The sequence below is a fragment of the Zootoca vivipara genome, chromosome 5, assembly GCF_965207765.1.
Source record: "Zootoca vivipara chromosome 5, rZooViv2.hap1.1, whole genome shotgun sequence".
NCBI lineage: Eukaryota > Metazoa > Chordata > Lepidosauria > Squamata > Lacertidae > Zootoca > Zootoca vivipara.
In genome coordinates, this window is record NC_142588.1 from 15,562,359 (window position 1) to 15,583,570 (window position 21,212).

The 21,212-nt window shown below is 44.6% G+C and overlaps 2 protein-coding genes across 2 annotated transcripts in view; both read right to left on the minus strand.

Moving 5' to 3' along the window:
- Positions 1 to 21,212, minus strand: part of LOC118096549 (uncharacterized) — a 25,337-nt gene continuing 4,125 nt past the window's right edge. Inside the window, 7 exon segments of the mRNA XM_088669774.1 lie at positions 1 to 239; positions 6,425 to 6,528; positions 7,907 to 8,016; positions 9,598 to 9,725; positions 11,040 to 11,096; positions 18,964 to 18,982; positions 20,196 to 20,508. Coding sequence (XP_088525900.1) covers positions 142 to 239; positions 6,425 to 6,528; positions 7,907 to 8,016; positions 9,598 to 9,725; positions 11,040 to 11,096; positions 18,964 to 18,982; positions 20,196 to 20,508 — 829 coding nt within the window. The 3' untranslated portion in view covers positions 1 to 141.
- LOC148685577 (disks large homolog 5-like) lies at positions 11,711 to 18,598 on the minus strand. The gene is made up of 3 exons (XM_088670125.1): positions 18,413 to 18,598; positions 14,623 to 14,793; positions 11,711 to 13,427 (listed from the first exon to the last, which is right to left on the minus strand). The coding sequence occupies exons 1-3, from the start codon at positions 18,445 to 18,447 to the stop codon at positions 13,217 to 13,219; spliced, it is 417 nt and encodes a 138-aa protein (XP_088526251.1). The 5' UTR covers positions 18,448 to 18,598; the 3' UTR covers positions 11,711 to 13,216.

Genomic DNA, 21,212 nt, shown 5'->3' on the forward strand with positions numbered 1-21,212 from the left:
ATTAAATAAAAATTCCTATGGCTATATTACACACCAAAAGAACAAAGCTTGAGCAATGTAAGCTTCCAATTACATAGACTACCTAAATGTGATAAAAAAAGACTGGGGTAGGGGAACCTGAACAGGTTGCTTGCAGCAGTCTTATGAAAAAGGAATCCACAGGACCTTGTTTTGTTCTTGATCAACTGTTGTCATGATCTGAGTGCAAATGATCGAGAGAGGGCCTCCCTGGACAATCCCTGTGAAAAGAAGGATAACACACACCAATCCATCAGCATGCTTGTTTGCCAGGGTTGTGGGCTGAATTCGCACTAGTGCCAAGAAATCAAAACACAGAGAAGCAACAAAAAGGAAGGGGGATTAATACCCCCTTTCTTGGTGGTGATGATTATTATTTTCCGCCCTTTCTCCTAAGAGCTCAAGGTGGTCATATTGCCTCTTTGGCAACAGGAACCGATGCTGCAAAAAGAGGGAGTGTAATAGCACCTGCACTGCCTGTTTCCCTAAAAGCATCTCTACCAGTGGGTATATGAACTAGGCCTCACTCTTGATGTGGCCCAGGAATCAGGAAAATGAAGGGAGGGGCATACAGAGTGAACCTCTCTATGCGTTCTCACTGTATAGACTTTGGGTGTTGATGGGGCAATTTGTAGGACCCAACTCTTAGCATCTTTAATGGCATTCAGGCTTGCTCAGCTATGGTTCTCATAGGCCACGGTATCAGTTTGTCACTGAAGCACTTACGCAGATACAGCCACAAGAGATCACAAACAGGACATCAGGGAGGTGGGTGGGGAAGAGGGAGGCTTCAGCAATGGCAACTGGCTTCTTAGAAGAGAGACAAAACAGCAAGGCAGAGACACACACAGAGACACTTAAGATGTAAATTTTTCAGGACACTGAAACTGCATGTTGTTCCTTTCAGGGGAATAGCTTGAGAGTGACACGGGGAGAGGCCTAAAATAAGGGGGCATCTCTTTTTGTAACCCCCATTGAGCTTTGGGAAAGGAGAAAGGAACAACGGACTGGGCTTTCTGGCTTTCACTTTTCTTTACCGTTTGTGGAAGCAGAGTTCTTTTTGTGGTGAGCAAAATAAATCAGTGTTGAAGTAGCCAAGCTTCTGAGAACCTTCATTCCTGCTAAGAAAGCCTTTGCTGTTGCAATACAGCTAACAAAAACATGGCAAGAGGAGAAAGCAGCCAGGCCCCACGAGTATGATCCTCTAAGACAACTGTTTTGTTACTGAGCCCTCCGAAAGCTATTTTCAGTGGCATCAGGTGACAAAGTTTACACATTAAATCTAAATATGGTTAGAGGGACCCCTGTTATAGCATAATAAACCTTCATGGCTGAACAGAAGGCTAAGTTTAGTAGCAAGGCAGAAATATACAGAGAGGCGATGGCCGTAGCAACAAGCCACTATTTAAAAATATAAGATGTTTGTTTAAGGGTTTCGTTAATAAAACAGGCATGACTGGTTAATAATAATAATAGTAATAAAAAAAGAACTGGCAGGCTTATTCAAGGGATCAAGTTAACAGAAAATACAACACACTGGTGCTCAGCTAGATCCCATTAAATGCTTTTAGGGACATTCAAGTTGGATTTGCAAGGCAAAGGATCCAAAGCACAAGGGGAAATTGCCAGGAATTCCTACCACCCCATTCTGGGGGATTCAGAGTTAAACACTTAAAACTGCATTTATGATCAAAGCCTGTCATAGTTGCTTTGTTGTTCTACCACAGCAATATCAGTGGAGAAAAATACCAACACAGCAAGAGTCTATCATAAGGATACATTAGCCTATTGCAAAGCCTGCTTCTCAAACAAAGTGTTGCAGGGTATTGCCCCATCCAATTATGGTATCTTGCTGCACTCCAAAAAACCTGATTATTTAGCATTTCTCCACTGCACAAATCCCACTGATTCCCATAGATCTGCATGCATAAATGAAGTTCTCTGTTTCTCCCTCAGTTTATCTCTAATTCTACCAGGAAACTGAACTTTCTGTACTTATGGAGGGAAGGGGGGCAGCTAGTTCTTGGGCTTCCCCATAAACCTCCAGAAGCATGTGAACAGACAGCCATAAAGCAGAGGGGAAAAACAATCTTTGAGTGAAGGGCAAATAGAAAATGGAACCTCCTCCAGGGGAAAAATTTAAAATCATACTTATTGCAAAATTGTTTTGAGCTCTGGGAGGTGAAGTATTACTTTTGTGAGACCAACTGGACTCCAGTGTCTCTGGGTGTTCTTACGTCTACTGAGAATTCTGGCAAAATGGGACACCCAAGACCCTGAACTTGCTTATTTCCTTCTCCCAATCTCCCTCCCTCCCGACCCCTTTTCCTTTTGTGACATGTCCTTTAAGATTGTAAGCTTGAGGGCAGGAACTACATCCTTTTTTAAAAAAATAGTGATTTGTACTGTGCATATGAACCAACCACACAGTCCCAAGCACTCAGAAAAACCAGGATATAGACCAACAGACAGAATGGCTTCATTCTTCACACACAAACTAAAATTCTTCACACACAAACTAAATGCACACACCAATCAAAACAAGATCAACAACATTGTCAATCTTTCACAGCAAACACTCAGCCCAGCTGAGGAATCCGTCCTTTCACGGGGGCTATCATTCTGCCCTGCCAAATCCCAACACATGATTCAGTTCTGCGGGGACCTGGAAGCATTTTTCCGCCGCTTACGCCTGAAGGAGTATTTTCATCACACCCAAGAACAAGACAAAGTAGAACAAACTACATCCCCACAACACCTCTTAACTTACTGGGGAACAACCATCACCCTCCAAACGCATCAATGAACAGAACATTGACCACCAACTACCACCGAAAAGAAGTTACACAAAAGGGACTCCACGTGGACCCCTCCTGATGGACGCAATACCACACTAGATCTGTACATCGAATGCTTCCGCCACAGAATCCAAACGGATGTGACCAGAAAACAGCATCGCTTACAACAAAATCTAAACCATGCTGAAAGGAGAGCCATAGAAAATCTCAGGAACAACCCAGACATTATAATTAAAGAGGCAGACAAGGGTGGAGCTGTCGTCATCATGAACAAAACTGATTACATCCAGGAGGCCCACAGACAACTTTCCAATACTGCCTTTTACATGAAATTGGACTCAGACCCCACACAAGCATACAAAAAAGAACTGAACAAGATTGTCAAGGAGCTACCCCTACACATCCAAGAACAGATCCTCACAAACACACCAGCGGAACCTCGGCCAGGAACTTTCTATCTTCTACCCAAAATACACAAACCAGGAAATCCAGGACGCCCCATCATCTCAGGTATTGGCACCATTACAGTGGGTGTTTCCGGCTATATGGACTCTGTTCTGAAACCATATGCTATCAGTGCTCCCAGCTACGTACGTGACACCACAGATTTTCTGAGGAAAATACAATCTTTGAACAATCTTCCTAACAATACTATAATAGCCACTATGGATGTGGAATCTTTATATACCAACATCCCACACAATGATGGTTTACAAGCCATAAGGAACACCATTTCAGATAAAACCACAGCGGACTTTGCTACCAAACTCTGCCACTTTGTCCTTACCCACAACCACTTCAAATTTGGTGATGACCTGTTCCTCCAGATCAGCGGCACAGCCATGGGCACCCGCATGGCCCCACAGTATGCCAACATCTTCATGGCAGATTTAGAACATCGTTTCCTAGACTCCTACCCACTCAAACCTCTCTTGTACCTACGATACATTGACGATATTTTTATTATCTGGACACATGGACAACAGACCCTGGAAACCTTCCACCAGACATTCAATGACTTTCACCCCACCATCAACCTTACAATGAACCAATCTATGCAAGAAATACATTTTTTGGACACTACTATAAAAATACAGGATGGACGTATAGACACCACCTTATACAGAAAACCAACTGACCGACAAACATATCTACATGCTTCTAGCTACTATCCCAAACATACCAAACAATCCATCGTATACAGCCAGGCCCTACGTTACAACCGCATCTGTTCCAACTCTACAGACAGAGAATCTCACCTAAGAGATCTACAGCAAACCTTTTTAGAACTAAAATATCCACCTGATGAAGTTAAACAACAGATCAACAGAGCCAGACTGATACCTAGAGAGAACCTGCTGCAAGACAGACCCAAAAAAGAAAATAACAGAACACCACTAGTCATCACATACAGCTCCCAAGTTAAAACAGTACAACGCATCATCAGAGATCTACAGCCTCTCCTGGACAATGACAGCTCCCTTTCTCAAGCTCTGGGAGGAAGACCTTTCATTGCCTACAGACAGCCACCCAATCTTAAACAACTCCTCACCCACAATAATACAACCACCAGACTTAACATGGACACTGGTACCAGAGCCTGCAATAAACCCAGATGCCAACTTTGCTGCCACATACACCCGGACAACATCATTACTGGCCCCAACAACATCCAACATACCATCTCAGGACTATTTAATTGCTCATCTTCTAACATTGTGTATGCCATCAAATGCCAACAGTGCCCTTCAGCTCTCTATATTGGACAAACAGGCCAAACCCTACGCCAAAGGATAAATGGACATAAATCTGACATCAGGAACCAGAAGACAGAAAAACCAGTAGGAGAACACTTCAATCTCCCAGGACATTCTATACAAGATCTCAAAGTAGCTGTCTTACTACAAAAGAATTTCAGAAATAGACTGGAAAGAGAAGTTGCTGAATTACAACTTATCACCAAGCTCAAAACCATGGAGGGACCTGGTTTGAACAGAGATATCGGATTCTTATCTCATTATACATGATAAGCGATCTTCAGCCATCTCAACCCTTGCTTTTTCATGCAAAACCATTTGCAGTCGTTTTCGGTCATCAACAGCTATCAGTCAGTCAATCACCCACTTCCACCACCCTTCTGAGTGATCCCCCCTCCCCTCCCCATCCCCACCCCTCCCCACCCCTTCTCTACATAAGTGCCTGGGGACTTCTATTTCACTGTATCTGAAGAAGTGTGCATGCACACGAAAGCTCATACCAAAATAAAAACTTAGTTGGTCTTTAAGATGCTACTGAAGGAATTTTTTTATTTTACTTCGACCCAGACCAACACGGCTACCTACCTGTAACCAAAACTAAAATGCTATTCGCCATTCTCCAGTGTCTTCCGCAATCTGCTTGCAGTCGTTACTTGCTAATACAGTTGTACCTTGGAAGTCGAACGGAATCCATTTCAGAAGTCTGTTCGACTTCCAAAACATTTGGAAACCAAAGTGTGGCCTCTGATTGTCTGCAGGAAGCTCCTGCAGCCAATCAGAAGCCCCCTCAGACGTTCGGCTTACAAAAATAGTTCGCAAACCAGAACAGTCACTTCCGGGTTTGCAGCGTTTGGGAGCCAAAACGTTCAGGAACTAAGCTGCTTGAAAACAAAGGTACAACTATATTGGAAAAGGGTCTTGCATTAAAATGTTGCAGAGGCTGTATCTTGGGCATGTTGAGATATTCCGTTCCACCTTAAGTTACAGACATGTAGCTGTTGTATGTCACATGTCTGTGAACTTCCATTGTGTATAGCTTTCGCTTCTGCATGACCACGAAGGAGAGCAGACATGTTTTCTCTCTCCTGAGATATGCTTAAATAAACGCTTGTAAAGAATGCCACTACTACCACCTCTCGCCTGTCATTTCTGCTGGATAGTGGATCCTGCTACCACAGCGTGCTCTGGCTTCTCACGCTGCACCAGAGGTTGGAGATCGCCCGGCAGCTGGCTGGGAGGGCACACAGCCCTTGCGTCTCCCATGGTGCTTGTGAACAGGACATAGTCAAGTGCCTAAGTGACTGAGCAGGGGGCGGCAGGACCAGTTTGCAGCAGCAACCTATGTAGTTGGAAACAGTTATGGCATCATTCTCCCAAATGTAGCATCACTGCAGCTTACCTGGATCGGACTGGGCAGCTGCAAGCTCTGCCCCCCACTCCTCCCAGATGCTTTTGCCAGCCTTTAGCACCTGACATTGCTGGGTTTCCTATCCCTTGAGTTGACCATTTGGGAAAACCTAGCACGTAATACAGACCTATTGGTTGTTCCCTTTCTTTGAAGTAGAACATGCTTAGTGCTAAAAGGGAAGATTTATAATTCTTCTGGTTGTCATGAGGAACCATGTGCTATGCTGTGATCTAAAGGGGGGGGGGGATGCTGTTGCAAAAAAATATACACACACATAAACACAACCAGCCAGAGGAATCAGAAGCTAGCCTTCCACTTTGCTATTGTTTCCTTTGGCCATAGCTGTCAAGTTCTCCCTTTTTTTAAGGGAAATTCCTGTATGCTGAATAGGCTTCCTCGTGAGAAAAGGGAAAACTTGACAGCCATGCCTTTGTCATACAAACCTGTGAAGTACTTGTTATATTCCTGTTCTATCTTCTGAGCAGTCTCAAACTGTTCTTTGGAATGTTTCTGCGTATCTTTGTCTCTCAGAAAGTCTTTTTGCTCTCTAACAGAGAAATGTAGAAAAAGCTTGTTAAATGCTTAATTTTTCAGGGGGCACAAGGCAAACAATTAGGGAGCTAAACAGATTTGCAGCCCATTTTAATCAACATAGATATACAATGGTGTGTGCAGAGCGCCACCTGGTGTCCAGTATAGGAAGGCCGCTTGACACACAAACTGCAGCAGGAGGAGCAGCTAACCTTTCATCTGCTGCAACCAGCAAGGCAATCTGCCATGATCATCAGGCACCTGCACAGAGGCAGTGATGTCAACTGTGACCGGAAAGCACCCTTAGGGTGCTGGCTGGCTTTCGAAAACTTTTATATATAGGAAACATTGTATATGAATGTTGCTGAAAGTCCTAAATTTCAGTTATCCTTTATGAACCATAATTGTAAAGAAGCAAGCATTGAAAAATGTTGTGCAAGGCGGATACAGCTTATACACAGTGTGAGTGCAGCTGGCCACACAAAGCCCAGTGGTTGCTACTTGGCTCCCAAAGCTGGCTTGCCTCTGTTACTCCACCTGGGCCTGGATTCCTGTTTTCTTATCAGAGCCACTTTTCAAGTTACTTCTTCTGTACAGAGATCTCTTCCCTCTCTTCTCCCTCTCCTCCACTGGCAGTTTCATCTTGCCAAAACCTTGGGGTACTTGTCCAATTTTCACATCTTCATTCTCTCTCCAATGTCTCGTGACTTTTGCACCTCTCCCTCCTTGCAAGGGTTTTAAATATCATGCTGGCAGGGAACATCTGACGGGCACCTTGCTGGCTACCCCTGGTTTAAACAGCTTCTATGGAGCTGACCCGGCTTCTCCCTGTTCCCTTCCTAACTGGCTTACTTTTCTTTGCAAATCCCGCAGGCCTTTCCTTAATGCAATTATTGAACAGTACACCTTGCCCTCGAGGCATTTTAAAAGCATTATAAATATTAGCCACAAATGACTATATATGAATATAATCCAATGCAAATCTGTAGCCCACATATGGGAAAAAAACCACCCTTTACCAAGCATATATTATTTATATAGCATAACCAATGCACAGAAATCAGTTGTTCAAAGAAGGCACTTTGCCCAACATGTGCATAACTGGAAGCACAACAGTTGATCTGATTAAAAAAAATCAAGCCTTTGATAATGCAATGCAGTGCAGTCCCCATACACAAAATTTATAGAATTTCGAAGTGCAACCCACACACATCTACTCGGAAGTTACCCCTGAATGGGGCTTACTCTGAGGTAAGCAGATATAAGATTGCAGTTTAAATGGCATATCGAAGTAAAAGTAGATTTCCTGTTGCGCACAAGCACTGGAAGCACGCCACCCTCCAAGCACTACCTGAATCCCTACAGCCACCACCCAGCCCACATCTCACACTTACTTGATCTGCTTGGCATTCTTGTAACGGACAAAAATGACGATTGAGTAGATGTGAATGCTGTGGAGCCGCTCGATGGCATGAGGAGCAATGTCCAAGAGGCAGTGACAGTCCTATAAAGAATAATCGATTAATGGTATACAGCTCGTTTGAGTGTTCAAAGCATTTCACGTGCATTCACTCAGCAACCCTTACAAACAGCTAGGCAAGGCAGCTCAGTTTGCAGAGGAGGGGGCTGGACAATAACAGCTCACTTAAGACTATGGAGGAAATTCACAAGTGTTCCTGCAGCTTGCCTGCTCTCTCTGAGACAGTGCTCGAAACTCCCATTGTTCCAGGTGCATTTTGTGACAGGGAATTTCATTATCGTTAGTAGTTTCTGAGCTTGGCACAGTACTGCGCCTAAGATTTCAGATTAAAACTGCAGTGGAAGGAATGGGGGACCCTTTTTCTGATTTCCCACTTCCAGCTACTCTCTGAAGACTGGAGAAGAGACCCTCTTAAGAATATTAGGGGGGCGGGCAGGGGAAGGACTAGACCATGTGAAAAATGAACAGAATATTTTAGCTGCAGTTCATTCATTTTCAGCGCACCTAGACATTCCATTGTTGCGCCCATAACCTGGATTTAAGGTGCCATTTAGCTTCTAGCTTTCATATCTCAGTTTCTAGCACTGCTCTGAGACACCATTTTGGTTGCATTCCTATTCTTTCTCTGTATTTCTGTACTTTTTGCTTTCCCCATGCTACTTCTCACTCTCTTGCTTGGCTATCCTTCAATTTCCACTCCTCCCTCTCTCTCTCTCTCTCTCTCCCTCCCTCCCTCCCTCCCTCCCTCTTACTGTTCTTGTACTATTTAAATATACCAACAAAAGGAGCCAGGATGTGCAAACACCTGACTTACAACTTATCACCGACCTAATATTCTCAAACCTGCCTCTCCCGAAGCCATCTTTCCTATCAGTCCAGTGAACAACAGAAGGGGAGCCTGCTGGACCAAAGGCCCAGCATCTCACAGTGGCCAGCCAGATGCTTTTGGGATGTCCAAATGCAGAACCTGAACACCATAGCAAATTTACTGAGGCCCAAGCTAGTTGTGATGGAGGCAAGCTGCATGTTCTAATTTAAACATATGTCTCCATTAGCGGGGCAGGCAGGGCACGCTTTTTTTACCATGGAAGTTGTGGTCAGGAGAGGAGACCTGAAACTTCCAAATGTCCTAAAAGCACTTTTCTCATCAGCTTGGTATACTTCCAGTAGCAGAGGTGGCCTGAGATAAAAGTTCCTGTAGCAATGGGACATGGGGAGAGGAGGTAGGGAACTCAGATGGGTGCTCTTCCTGATAGAAGAAGCAGAAACTTCCCATTCCTCACCATAGATTAATAGTCTACAACCTTTTTAATTGTATCTGTGGGAAGGGGGGTATTGTTTTGCTGTTTTTACCTACTTATTTACTTGTTTTAGTCTGTATTTTATTCTTTGAACCACTGTACAAGAATGTAAATGTAATTGGGAAAGGGCCGCATTTCTATCTCCTTGTGCGCTGCCTCTTCTCCAAAGAGTTCAGATAAGTTTTTGTGTGGTTCCAGACAGTCTCCCACTTGAGAAGCTGGCAGGCCCAAACTACTTTAGCTACAGCAGGAAACATATAACCGATGGTAAAGCTACCATAAAAAAAGAGAAAGAGAGAAGCACCTTCTCTGTTATCTCCTATATTGAGGCAACAGTTGTCACATCGAAATGTCCACTCCTACGTTTATAATCTATGAATAAACAGTCTTTCACACCCCGCTTGATGGCTTGTTGAGAAGCTTTCATCACCTCTGTTTCGGGAGAACAAAAACAAAGAATGGTTTGTTCATTTTTACTTTCACAGGAAAGTGGCATTCGGATGCTTCACAACCAAATTTTCCTTTGCACACGAACAGTATATATATATAAAGCACACTCACATTTAAACCAGTTAAAAGCAATCATTTGGCCTTACGTCTACTGAAGGGCTTAACTGGATCATCAAGGAATATGCACCCACAGCTGCACATTCCCTACAATGCAATATTCGCACAAGCTAATACCATGATGTTTTCCCCCTTCTAGAATGGGGCAAGGTAGAGGGATGTTTACATTGCGGCAGGGAGAAAGCAGAGAAAATTGCAGGGGTGGGTGGGTGGGGAGGAGGAGCACTGTTGGCGTCTCTCCTGCCTCATTCAAAGTAGGACCACACACAGAGTCTTGGGGGAAAGCAAGGAGGCTGTTGCAGCAGCTGCCCAGTTGGCTCCGTAGCATGACAACTGCTTCATAAACCCATGCTTTAGTAAATCCAGGCCGGGGCAACTGTTTAATAAGTCCATGCTGTCAAATGAGGATTTCCAGGCTGCATGCATAGTTGTCAGGAAGCGCTCTCCCCAAAGGAGCAAGCAGATAAAAAGTTTAATAAATTGCACAGGAGGGAAGGGGGACCGTGATGCTAAACTTGGTACTTCTGCTTAACCAGGAGTGTTAAGCAGCACCTGTACCTTGGCTGATGATTGCCATTGTGGCTTGTATTTACTTTCCTTTTGAATTGAAAACAAGGTAATGGCGTTGTTCACAACTCATATTTAGCGATTTCCCACAATTGAGTCTTTCTGGCCTGTCTCTTCCCTATACACACTGGAAAGAAACAAAATGCGACTCTTGGATCAACTGTTCAATCCAAAACAAGGGATCATTGTTTGTTTCTCTCCCAAAAATACATAGCCCATATTTGTTCTTGATCCTAGTTTTTTGGGAGTTAAAAAAACCCCAATAATCTCTGGTTCGGAGATAACAGTAAACCGGGTATTGTGGTCTGTTTCCTCTGTGTGCTGGAGGGGAGAAGATGAAAGTACAGTAAGGAGAAGAGACTTAGAGGAAAGAGAGCAGAGGGAGAATTGTAAGCTGAACAGGGAGAGGAGGAAAGAGTACCTGAGAACGCAGAGCAGCATGATGGCCAAATAGGCAAAGAAAAATAGGTATTTTAGAAGGCAATTCTTGCCGATAGAGGGTTTGTGTCACCTGAATTACCCACAACACCTAAGCAACTATTGTTTTTCTACTGCTCCCTCTGGAGACCAACTTTTTGTTGCTAGGCGACCTTCAAGTGCTGGCATACTTACCTAGAGGACACCGGCAAAATTTTCCTGGAGATTCCTTGAATAGTACCGTGTTTCCCCCTTTTTAAGACGTAGCCATAATATAAGACATAGCAGGATTTCTAAGCAGTTGCGCGATATAAGCCATAACCCGAAAATAAGACATAGTGATAGATCCTTCCCCCCTCCCGCCAGCCAACTCCCCCCCCCATAAAAATCTCTCCCCATTTTACTGTCGCTCCAAAAACACGTATTTCTTTTAAAAGCTTGTAAAAATGCACCGTAGAGCCGTTCCTGCAGCCTCGTGATTCCCCCTCCCGTTTCTGTAAGCATTTTTTAAAATACCTGTAAAAGGATTCCAAAATATTTTTTTTTAGCTAGGCTGTGTGAGCTCTGCTTGCTTGAAGAGGAGAAAAGTGGCATTTGCGGTGGGGAGAAGATGAAAGCACGAGGGAAAAAAGAGGGGCGATTGAAGACGCTGCCTTCCCCTTTAGGGAGAGACTCTGTGTGCGCGTCTCTCTCTCTCCCCCCCCCCCGCCTCTCTCTCTCTCTCTCTCTCTCTCTCTCTCACACACACACACACACACACACACACACACACACACACACACAGCCCACCTCTCGCTTCCCCCCACCTTTCCCCCTTTTAATAGCCTTTTAAAAAGTGAGGATTCTTTTTTCTTTCTATTGCTTGTCTGTAGAGCTTCCCCTTTAAGGATTTGTACCGGTACCGGGATCGCTGCCGGTGGCGCAGTCCTTGCCTTGGGGATTAAGGACTTTCCCCTTCTCGCTGTTTAGGAGCTGCTAAACACTGCCCTACACCCTACACAAAAGTTAACATTTTGTGGGTAAGAGAAACACGGACGGGTTGTTAGGACCAGCAGATTATCTCACCCCGCTTTCTGCTGGCTCAATTGCTACTTAATTGCTACCATTTACCATCTTAATTGCTGCTCAGCTGCCTTCTTTGTTTTCTACAGTATCTCAGCCGGTAGCCTCTTTGCTATCAGTGCTACAAAGTGCTACATTGTTGGAACTTTCGCTCTTAAGTCTTGGGCAGTTGGCTGGCTGGTAGAGATCCTTATTTGCTTTAGTATAGGCTACTGCTATGACTGCATCACACAGATAGATTCCATTATACTGTACTGGTTTAAATTTAAGAAGCTCCAGTGTAGCAGATTGCTATTAAGTGAGTCCCCACCTGGGAGGGGAGAGAGAGAGAGCAGCCCTTCGGAGGAGCTCCCTCCCTCCCTCACGAACATCCCAGGGCCGGGGAGAGAGGGCTGGGCCAGAGATGCACACACCTCCCTTCCCTCAGACTCCCTCTCATGGAGCTTGGTGGTGGCTGTTGCCCGTCATTTTCTTTCAGTCAAGAGTCCTGCCCCGCAGGGAGACAGGGAGCAAGAGGGGCACTGCTCCTGATGTAATAAAAATACCGGTAAGACATTCCCTGAAAATAAGCCACCCAGTGTTTTTTTGAGGAAAAAAAGTTATAAGACGGTGTCTTAAAATGTGGGAAAGACGGTATGTCCTTCACAACATCAAGTAATGGCCCTAGAATAGGCACAGGCCTGGGAGATGTGCAGTCCACTTTCTGGACTCGTTGATAAGCAAGGTTTACAGAATTTGGAGAGAAATGGAGAGCTGCTTACATGATCAGGAAAATAAATAAATAAATAAATAAAAGAATACAACAGTTCAAGGGTCCATGATAGTGAAGGTAACTGAGATGTGGGACAGTCACTGTCTGAAAATTGTGAATCTGAATTCTCTAACAATACAAAATCTGAATTAAAAAAAACACCAAAGTGTGAACAGGCAATACTGAAAAAGTTCATTGGGAACAGCTGGAGAAACTCAACATTCTATATTTATAATCCAAATCCATACTTCTTAGCTTCTGTGAAGAGCAGATCTATGGGGACATGTGGAAATATACTTTAAGAAGGGTTATGGGACATGCTAATCAGTCTTGTATGTAAAAGATTAAATGCGTGAGAGAGTGGGACATGGGATACATGGCATTTGGGTAGCACCGAACAGCTTTGAACATGCAGTGGATATGGCAGGCTGACTCTCCCCTGCTCACCCTTGCCTCAACTGCTCTGTTTTGTTTTGTTCTGAAATCCAAAGTCAAAGGCCCTCCTTTACCAATGTGCAAATAAACCTAGATAATTTTGTTGTGGGCTAAGCAAATTCAGTTAAAGACACTTGCCATCCAAAAAAGGGATGGAGTCTGTGCTGATGGTGTCAAGGGCTAGCAGTTCCTTTCCATCTTTGGACCCGCTGTGTTTGTGCTTGTGCTTCCTCCTAAAGAATGACCTCCGAGCTGCTGCTGACGATGTCTTTGCAGAGCTGTTTTCATCTTTAGCTTCGGACATGCTATGCCTCCTGTAGAACTCCTGCTCCATCCTGCAAAGAGATTGTGGGCTTAATCAGGCAAAATCTGAAACGCTCTCGAACAGAATACAGGTAGCAGTAAAACCAACGATGGATCTTGAGACAGGCCTCACTATGGGGTCATTTGTAGTTGACTTGAGGGTGTAGGTTCGGGTTTTGAGCTAAACCAAACCAAACCAAACCGTGACTTACCATGATCGAGCAAACACAAGGGTTCCTGGGGTAAAGACTGTGGCCTCTGCACCCAACCCAGGCTTGTGGCATGTCTCACTACAAACAAACCATGAGCTGTAATTAAGACTCCCAACTCACGGTTTGTCTGGAGCAAGACAAACCATGAGCCCAACCTCAGATGCCCAACCTAAGTCACCTGTTCAGTGTGTGTTGGTCATCTAAGTGGGTAGGTATAGAAACTTTAAGCACAAAGTGAAGAATTTAAAAATAATAAGAATAATTGAGTCCCACGGGTCATGTTATACAAAAGAGGAGAGCAGGTATGGCCACACAAGAACCCCATGATTCTACAGTTCCAAGGTAAGATGGAGGGAAATAAAGTGAGAAGGTTGGTGAAATGCTATTGCAAAAGAGGGAGAAAGAGAATGATATGATCAAGCAAAAGACCTGAGAGTGAGTGAAAACCAAAAAAATACAGTATAAGCTGGCAGCCAAAATGAGGGACACCCCCCTCCCCCAATTGGCTGCATATACACCATTACATCAGGATATTAGCTGAGGCAGCAGTGCCCAATTCTGCCCCTTGATCTTGATCTCCTTGATCTTTATTAAAAAGCAAGCATTAATTTAGTGGATTAAAGGGGAAAATGTGGTGTTCTCTTATGTTCCAGCCCATGGACCAAAATTAAATATGGATGCCATCCATCCCTATCTAAAAGTGCTATGGCATGACAACAGGAAGCCACTTAGGCTGTCCCGGAATAAAAGCACAAAAACAAAGTCCTTTCCATTTTTAGGAAGTAGGCAACCATTGGCAGCACTAAAAATGACTTGACAGAATAGTTTCTTTAATTGAGAGTTATTAAAACATGCCACCTCTCTCAAGTAACTTTACTGGGAAACTCAATACCCCCTCCAACATTAACAGCAAGGCTTTGAAGAACGAAATGCTTGGCTTTTGTTCATACTTCATCATAACTGCCTGCTTTTAGCAATGAGGCAAATGCCATTTGTATCTCAGAGATTTAATTACATGTATTTGCTGGGAATCTGTCCTCTTTCCAGCTTTTGGCCATTTTCATCCAGCTGCCACGCCATCCAGCAGCCAAAGTTCCCCTGCGGCAGAGTGTCATTGACGTACAAAATGTCATCCTTCTTGAAGCTCAAATCCTGCTCCACTTCAGACATCCAGTCATAAAGTGCCCTGCAAAAAGAGAGATGAAGACACCCTTTATTTTATTTTATTTATTTTTGTTTTTTTTTGACAAAGTAATAATCATAAAAAAGAAAGAATAAAAACGTGCACCTTGTTAGAATCTCCTACTCACGAGTAGCACCTTGGCAGAGACACATGCCCGACTGGCATGTTCCCTCCCTCCTGGTCGATCGTTTGGGAGCTTCAAAAGCTTTCTCCAGCCCAAACATCACAGCGACTGATGCCTTGGAGACATCAGCACACTTAGGGATCCGCAGCATTTGGCTAATCTACATTTATTTACATAAAATACACTCGGAGCTGACGTTCCACCTTAAATTTTGTACATTTTCCAACTGAGACCTAATAGATTTCCTGCTTATCTCAAGCTTGCAGATTGGGGTCAAAGGCAAGTCCCAGCTTGAAAAAAGGCTGAAGGCTACTGGTCTAAAAGGCAGCAGTTTCTGTACTTAGCACATTTTCCCCACCCCCTTCCTTTTCTATTTTTTCCATTTACATATTTAACTGCTATTTCAACTAGCCCTACCTAAGACATTTACAGAATAATTTACTTGTCTTTTTAATGTTGCCCTACAGACACTGGGCTCACCTGGGCAGGGTGGAAAGCGAGTTCTGCAACTGGCTACTGGCAAAGGACGAGGTCTCCAGGTTAAGCGGCGACTGTGGTGGGGTGACCAGGCTGGGGCTGCTACATTCGGAATGATACAGTGAACCTGTATAGAACAGCACAGGAGCAGCCATGGCAGTTGGATGTGTTGCAAAGGTTATCAGGGAAGTCATACCATCCCTTTACGTTGGCTTCCAAGTGTTTTAATAGCGGGCTTCCAATAAGAACAACACCTAAATGTTCAGTTACGTGTGCTATTTTAAGACTACCCCACCACTAGGATATCATGGAAAATTGCATACAAAAACTGAGAGGTAGAGGGGGTAGAGAGAATGTTTTTAATACACATGCACTAAAAATATGGGATGGGGACATGTCCTTGCTCAAAACATGGACTGCCCAATGTGCCCCGTGGTACCTTCAGACTCCCCCTTGAGCCTCCCCTTCCTAACCCTCTCAATTAAAAAATAAATAAATCAGGGTCTGGTTTGTTTTTAATTTGGGGGTCGCCTCTCTTTGTCCCTGTGTTGCATTTGTTAAGGGCATGGGTGTTTTAGCTGGTGCTTCGGGGAGGAGGCTTTTTTCATCCCATTATTGTGTTTTTCTTCTGCAAAAGAGCTATGTTGTGCTGTCCATGCTAGTTTCTTAGATTTCCAAATGTGACCCCCCCCCCCCGCCGAGAAGGGAGGGTTCCTTGCTCAGTCTAAACATTGACAAAAATCTACTAGCGTGTTTCCCCTTTTTAAATCCGTAGTCAGAAAGTAAGCCATAGCAGGCTTTTAAAGCATTTGTTCAATATTAAACACCCCCTGAAAATAAGCCATACCTTCACGCAGCAGCGCCGCTCGCCTTGAGGCAGCGGGACCCAGCAGCAGCGCTGTCCTTGTCCTCCCGCTGCTGTTGCTGTTGCTGTTGGGCCAGGTGGAGGCGAGGCCGCTGCTCGCCCCTGGGGGCTGCATGGCCCAAGGCTGAGCGGCGGCGGGAGGCCCGCGGGCGCTTCTGCACGGCTGGAGTGACGGGCGGCGGCGGGAGCGCTGCTGGCCCCTTCCGCGCCGCCGGAGCGTCGTGGGCTGCATGGCCCAAGGCAGAGCGGTGTTGCGCCACCAGGGCAACAGGCGGCGGCGGGAGCACTGCTGGCCCCTTCTGCGCCGCCGGAGCACCCGGCAAGGAGGCCTGCCTCCCCAGCGCCCGGTACCGGCGGCTGCAGAGCGGAGCGCTCTGCCGCGCCGAGCGCTCGGAGCGCCCAGCAGCGCCTTGCAGAGCGCCGAACGCTCAGAGCGCCGCAGCAGCCTGGCCTCTTCCTGCCTGCCACCCCACCGCCCGGAACCGGCAAGGAGGAGGAGAAAGGGGCGCCTGGGAAGGAGTCGGGAGGGCCCTTGCTGCATGATCCATGGGCACCCGGCTCCTTCCAAGCGCAGTGAACGCCGTGCCTCGCTTTGAGCAAGAGGCATGAAAGGGACGCGGCGGCGAGGGTGTGGGCTGCGCGGGCGGCGGCTGCGTCACGTCTCCCGGCGGCCGTGGGGGCTCTCGGTGCTGCCTTGCCCGGGCCCCGCATTCCCCGGAGGCCGGCCTCATGCGGTGGGTGGAAGGCGCGCGGGTGGCCTGCCTAAGGCCGGGCGGGATCCCTCAGCCCTCCTCATCCTCATGCGTTTATTTCGCGAAACACCCCCCCCCCAAATAAAGCAGCAGGAACCTCGGAGCGGTTGGCAGGGGGTGGGGTGGGATTAAAAAAACCACGACAAAGGCATCACCGGGCGGAGCGCCGAGCCAGCGGCCTGGCCTCTTCCTGGCCATGCCGAGGAAGCCTGCCGCCCCACTGCCCGGAACCATAGGTACCATAAAAACATAATAAAACTAAGACACCCCCTGAAAATAAGACACCATGTGGTTTTTTGAGGGGAAAAAGTTATAAGACGGTGTCTTAAAAAGGGGGAAACACGGTAGCTAGAACGCAGAACTCTCCATTCATGTAGTAATTCCCAAGAAAGAAATAATATAAATATATATTAACCCTACTGGAGCCAATGAAGGTCCTCTGGTACTTTGGTGTCCATTGTATTTTTAATCCTTCTGTCCTATACTGCAAGTTGCTGGAAGAACCTACCTTTCTTTAAAAAAGGTCAAAACTTGCTATTATTTTAGTCAAATGGCAACATTTTTTCCCCTTTAAACTGCCAGTGTACCCACAACTTACAGATCCTTTTTTAAAAATAAGACTTGCTTGGGAATGGGAATATTATAGTTTTCCTCATTCAAACAGATGAAATAATCCCCCACTTTTATTCCAACTAGAAATTAAGTATTCCATTCCAACAAATAGTAAGAATACATGAATTTACAGCCAGACAGACAGTTGACAGCCATGGAGTCTTCAACAGTTTATTAGAAATAATGTAGACATTAAAAAATCCCCACTGCTTTGAACACAAATTGAGGTTTTTAGGCTTATCATACACTGGTCAAAAAACAACAACCAACAACCCCAAAAGAAGATCCTATAGTATATTAACATTTTGTCACTCGCTTTCACACCAATGGTGCAAATACAATTTGATCTAAATGTACAGATCCACAAGCAACAACTTCTAGGCTCTAATCCCTCCCTAGTGAGATGTAAGAGCTTTGAGGATCAAACATCCAAATGTATGGGCTTCACTCATTTAAAGTTTCAAAAGGAATTGCTAGTTTTAGCTAGGATATCTTGAACACTAACTAGTGATTTAAAACAACAAAGTGAAGAGCATTAAAAATTAGTGGAACATACCCTGAAGACACGCTTTTCTTCTTTTCATAAATAACATGTGACAGATCTGTCTGTTCTTTTATGCTTGGTTTCTTTTGGATCAATTGAAATATAAAGATCAATTTCATTTAAATGCTTGAAGTTATCATTTCCTCCAAGGCAACTGAATGAAAGTTTGGATTTCTCAAAATTTACATTAACATCTTTACTGTCTTCAACACAAAAATTCAATAAAGATGTAGTCCCTTCAGTCATACCACTTCGCAGAAGCAGGCTGCATGGCAGAAGGCATTGGTGGCGGTGGCGGCGCAGGTCCTCTTCCTCCTCTCTGAAGGGCTCGGCCAGAAAACAAAGGAGGCGGAGCAGGAAGGCCCTCAGGTAAAGGTGAGGAGGAGGCAGTGGTGCCTGGGACTCCTTCTCGGACTCCTTCTCAGGCTCAAAGGCTCAGGCCTGTTAACCACAGAGCACTGCACGCATGCGTTGGAAGAGCCTGCTTTTAAAGTACAAAAGGAAAAACAGCCTTAAAAAGAAATAAGAAATTAGGCCCTGAACTTCACAAGAGATCTGAAAGATTTCTGCTGTAAGCAATATAAAGTGGTCCTCCAGAACAAGTTTTATTATTACAGAGAAAAATCTAACTGCATTCCCTGGTAGTTATATGGAGATATATGAATCACATGGGGGACATTTTTAAAAAATTAAAATTAAAATTAAGAAACCCAAAGGGGTAGGTGGGTAAGGAGTGGGGCACCATTGTCCCCTCCTTGCTATTCTTCTCCCGAATGCTTTCCTCCTCAGCTGAGCTCACGTGTTGGAACGGTGCTCAGCTGGAAGGGAGAAAAACATTTGAAGAAAGGGTTCTGCACTCCTTACTCCATATAGCCTTTTTGTTCTTAAAAATAGGACCCTTCCCATCCCTGTAGTATCGAGAATTTGCGGTCTTTAGTTACAAACACACACCACTAATACATGCATGGCGCACACATGAATCACCATTAGCTAATGTGGCCCTTATCTTCATATTGCAGTTGCACTATTTTCCCTCTTAAAAACAAAGCCAACATTACTGGCTATTGTTTTCTTCCCATAGTTCAGGACTGCCATCCTGAGAACAGTTTCAACTGAATGCAGCAGGGCTGCAGTCCCTAGCAAATAAGTGGGCATCTCAACTGTACACTATCATTCCATGATCTCACCCTATCTGGATGATGGCTTCTGTTCTTTACTTCCTAGCCACATCTCTCTCTTCCTTCACAGAGTTCAGCTTCTGAAATAAAATAAAAATCCATCATTGGAGGTATATTAAGTGTACAAGAAAGTCTTTCTCTTAATGAAAACACACTGAATTTTTGAAAGCCTGTGCCATGCATAAGAAGGAATAATACAGCACACTGCATGCATTAGATGCAACTGGCAAATATCTTTAAAGCTGCAACACATATTTGCTTGCATCAAAAGTTGAAACACTGTGCAACCCCGAAAAAATACAGGTGAAACTTGGAAAATTAGAATATTGTCGAAAAGTGCATTTATTTCAGTAATGCAACTTATTATTATTATTATTATTATTTTTACAAATGCTTCATTTTGGAAATTCCACAGTAATAAAACAAATAGTTACAATAATACAAAAATAAACATCGCTATTACATTTTATTAATTACATTCCAATTATAACTGACTCGCATAACAACAAATAATTACAACACATAAAGGCTTGACATGTCTTGCTTTGCATGTCATGCATCTATCTCCTATATTGGTTTCGCCTTTTAAGTTGCGTTACTGAAATAAATGCACTTTTCAACGATATTCTAATTTTCCGAGTTTCACCTGTAATAGAGAAATCAGAGAAGTTAATCCTGACTAAGGGATGATTGGCATGGAGGGCAATACTTGAGACTATCGTTTTGCCAGCTGTAGTTCTAAATATCTGGAGGGCACCAGGATGAGGAAGGCTGGTCTAGAAACTTGCACAGGCAACACTACTAGGTTTGAACAACTCTTTCTGGCCAGAGCAAGTGCCTTACAATACCACACCTGTCTTAAGGCTTCCATTTCCTCACTAGCCACTCTTTTCTTCGAGGACATGTTTTTCAATTTGGATTCGGCAAGTTCCAACTCTGTATCCAGCCTATCCATTTCATTGAGGACTTCATCCCTCTCGCTCATGATGAGACAATACTCGTTGAAAACGGCGTCCCTCTCTTCCTTGTACTTCTCTGCATCCTTCACAGCTTTCAGCTGCACTGTTTTAAACCTCGTCACTTCTGCCTGCAACCGCTCCATCTCTCTCTGTAGCTCCTTGTTTTGGGCAGTGGCTTTGCTCAGTTCCTGCTGCACAGTCTCAAACCTAAAGAGTGGTGGGAGGGGAGTCACAGCAAGTCCTTTCACCACTTGTAAGGGAAAGGGGGCCCTATGAAAGCTTCCTTCCTCTTTTATACACCACACTAAACTGTGTAAAGGACTAAATAAGAAGTGGCAGAGTCAGCCATGTTTCCTTTGTCACATGACTGCCCTGCTCACATGTTCAGGGGGGAGAGAAGCAGTGATTCTCATCTCATTATAAAAGATATGTTGGTGAAAGGAGATGAGCTCCTTTCACTTCACAAACCATAGTGCAGGGGAGGGGAATAGTTCACCCACGTATGATGTTTTTACTTAGACATGGGACACACAAAATTATATTGAATGCTGTACAAGCAGAAATCCACTGCTGCAGCAGGACTTCAGTTTCCTCTCTATCTCCACATCTCTCCCCCAAATATGCTCCAGAGGAGAAAGAGAAGGTGTCACTGTGTGCACAAAAGTTTTTTGCATCATGGGATACAGCCCTCACACAGGCACACACACACTGCACTTTATATGTGGCTGGAGCAAACACATGAACAAAATGTGGCTACTCAGTCAGGTCTACTTTGTTTGTTCAATTTTTGGTCACTAGGGAGGCAAACAGAAAAACAATGACTAGAGCCAGGAAAGTTCAGAGAGAGAGGTAACTTGAGTGTCATTTGTTCTAGTAAAAAACAAAAACATGAAATGACTTTCTGGCAAAAG

Coding starts and splice junctions, on each gene's coding strand:
- LOC148685577 (XM_088670125.1), bottom strand. CDS start 18,447: ATGCCTTCTGCCATGCAGCCTGCTTCTGCGAAGTG. Junction 14,794..18,412: donor CAGCCTGCTTCTGCGAAGTG/GTATGACTGAAG, acceptor CTCTTTTTGCAG/GGCACTTTATGACTGGATGT. Junction 13,428..14,622: donor CAGATTCCCAGCAAATACAT/GTAATTAAATCT, acceptor ATCTCTTTGCAG/GATGGAGCAGGAGTTCTACA.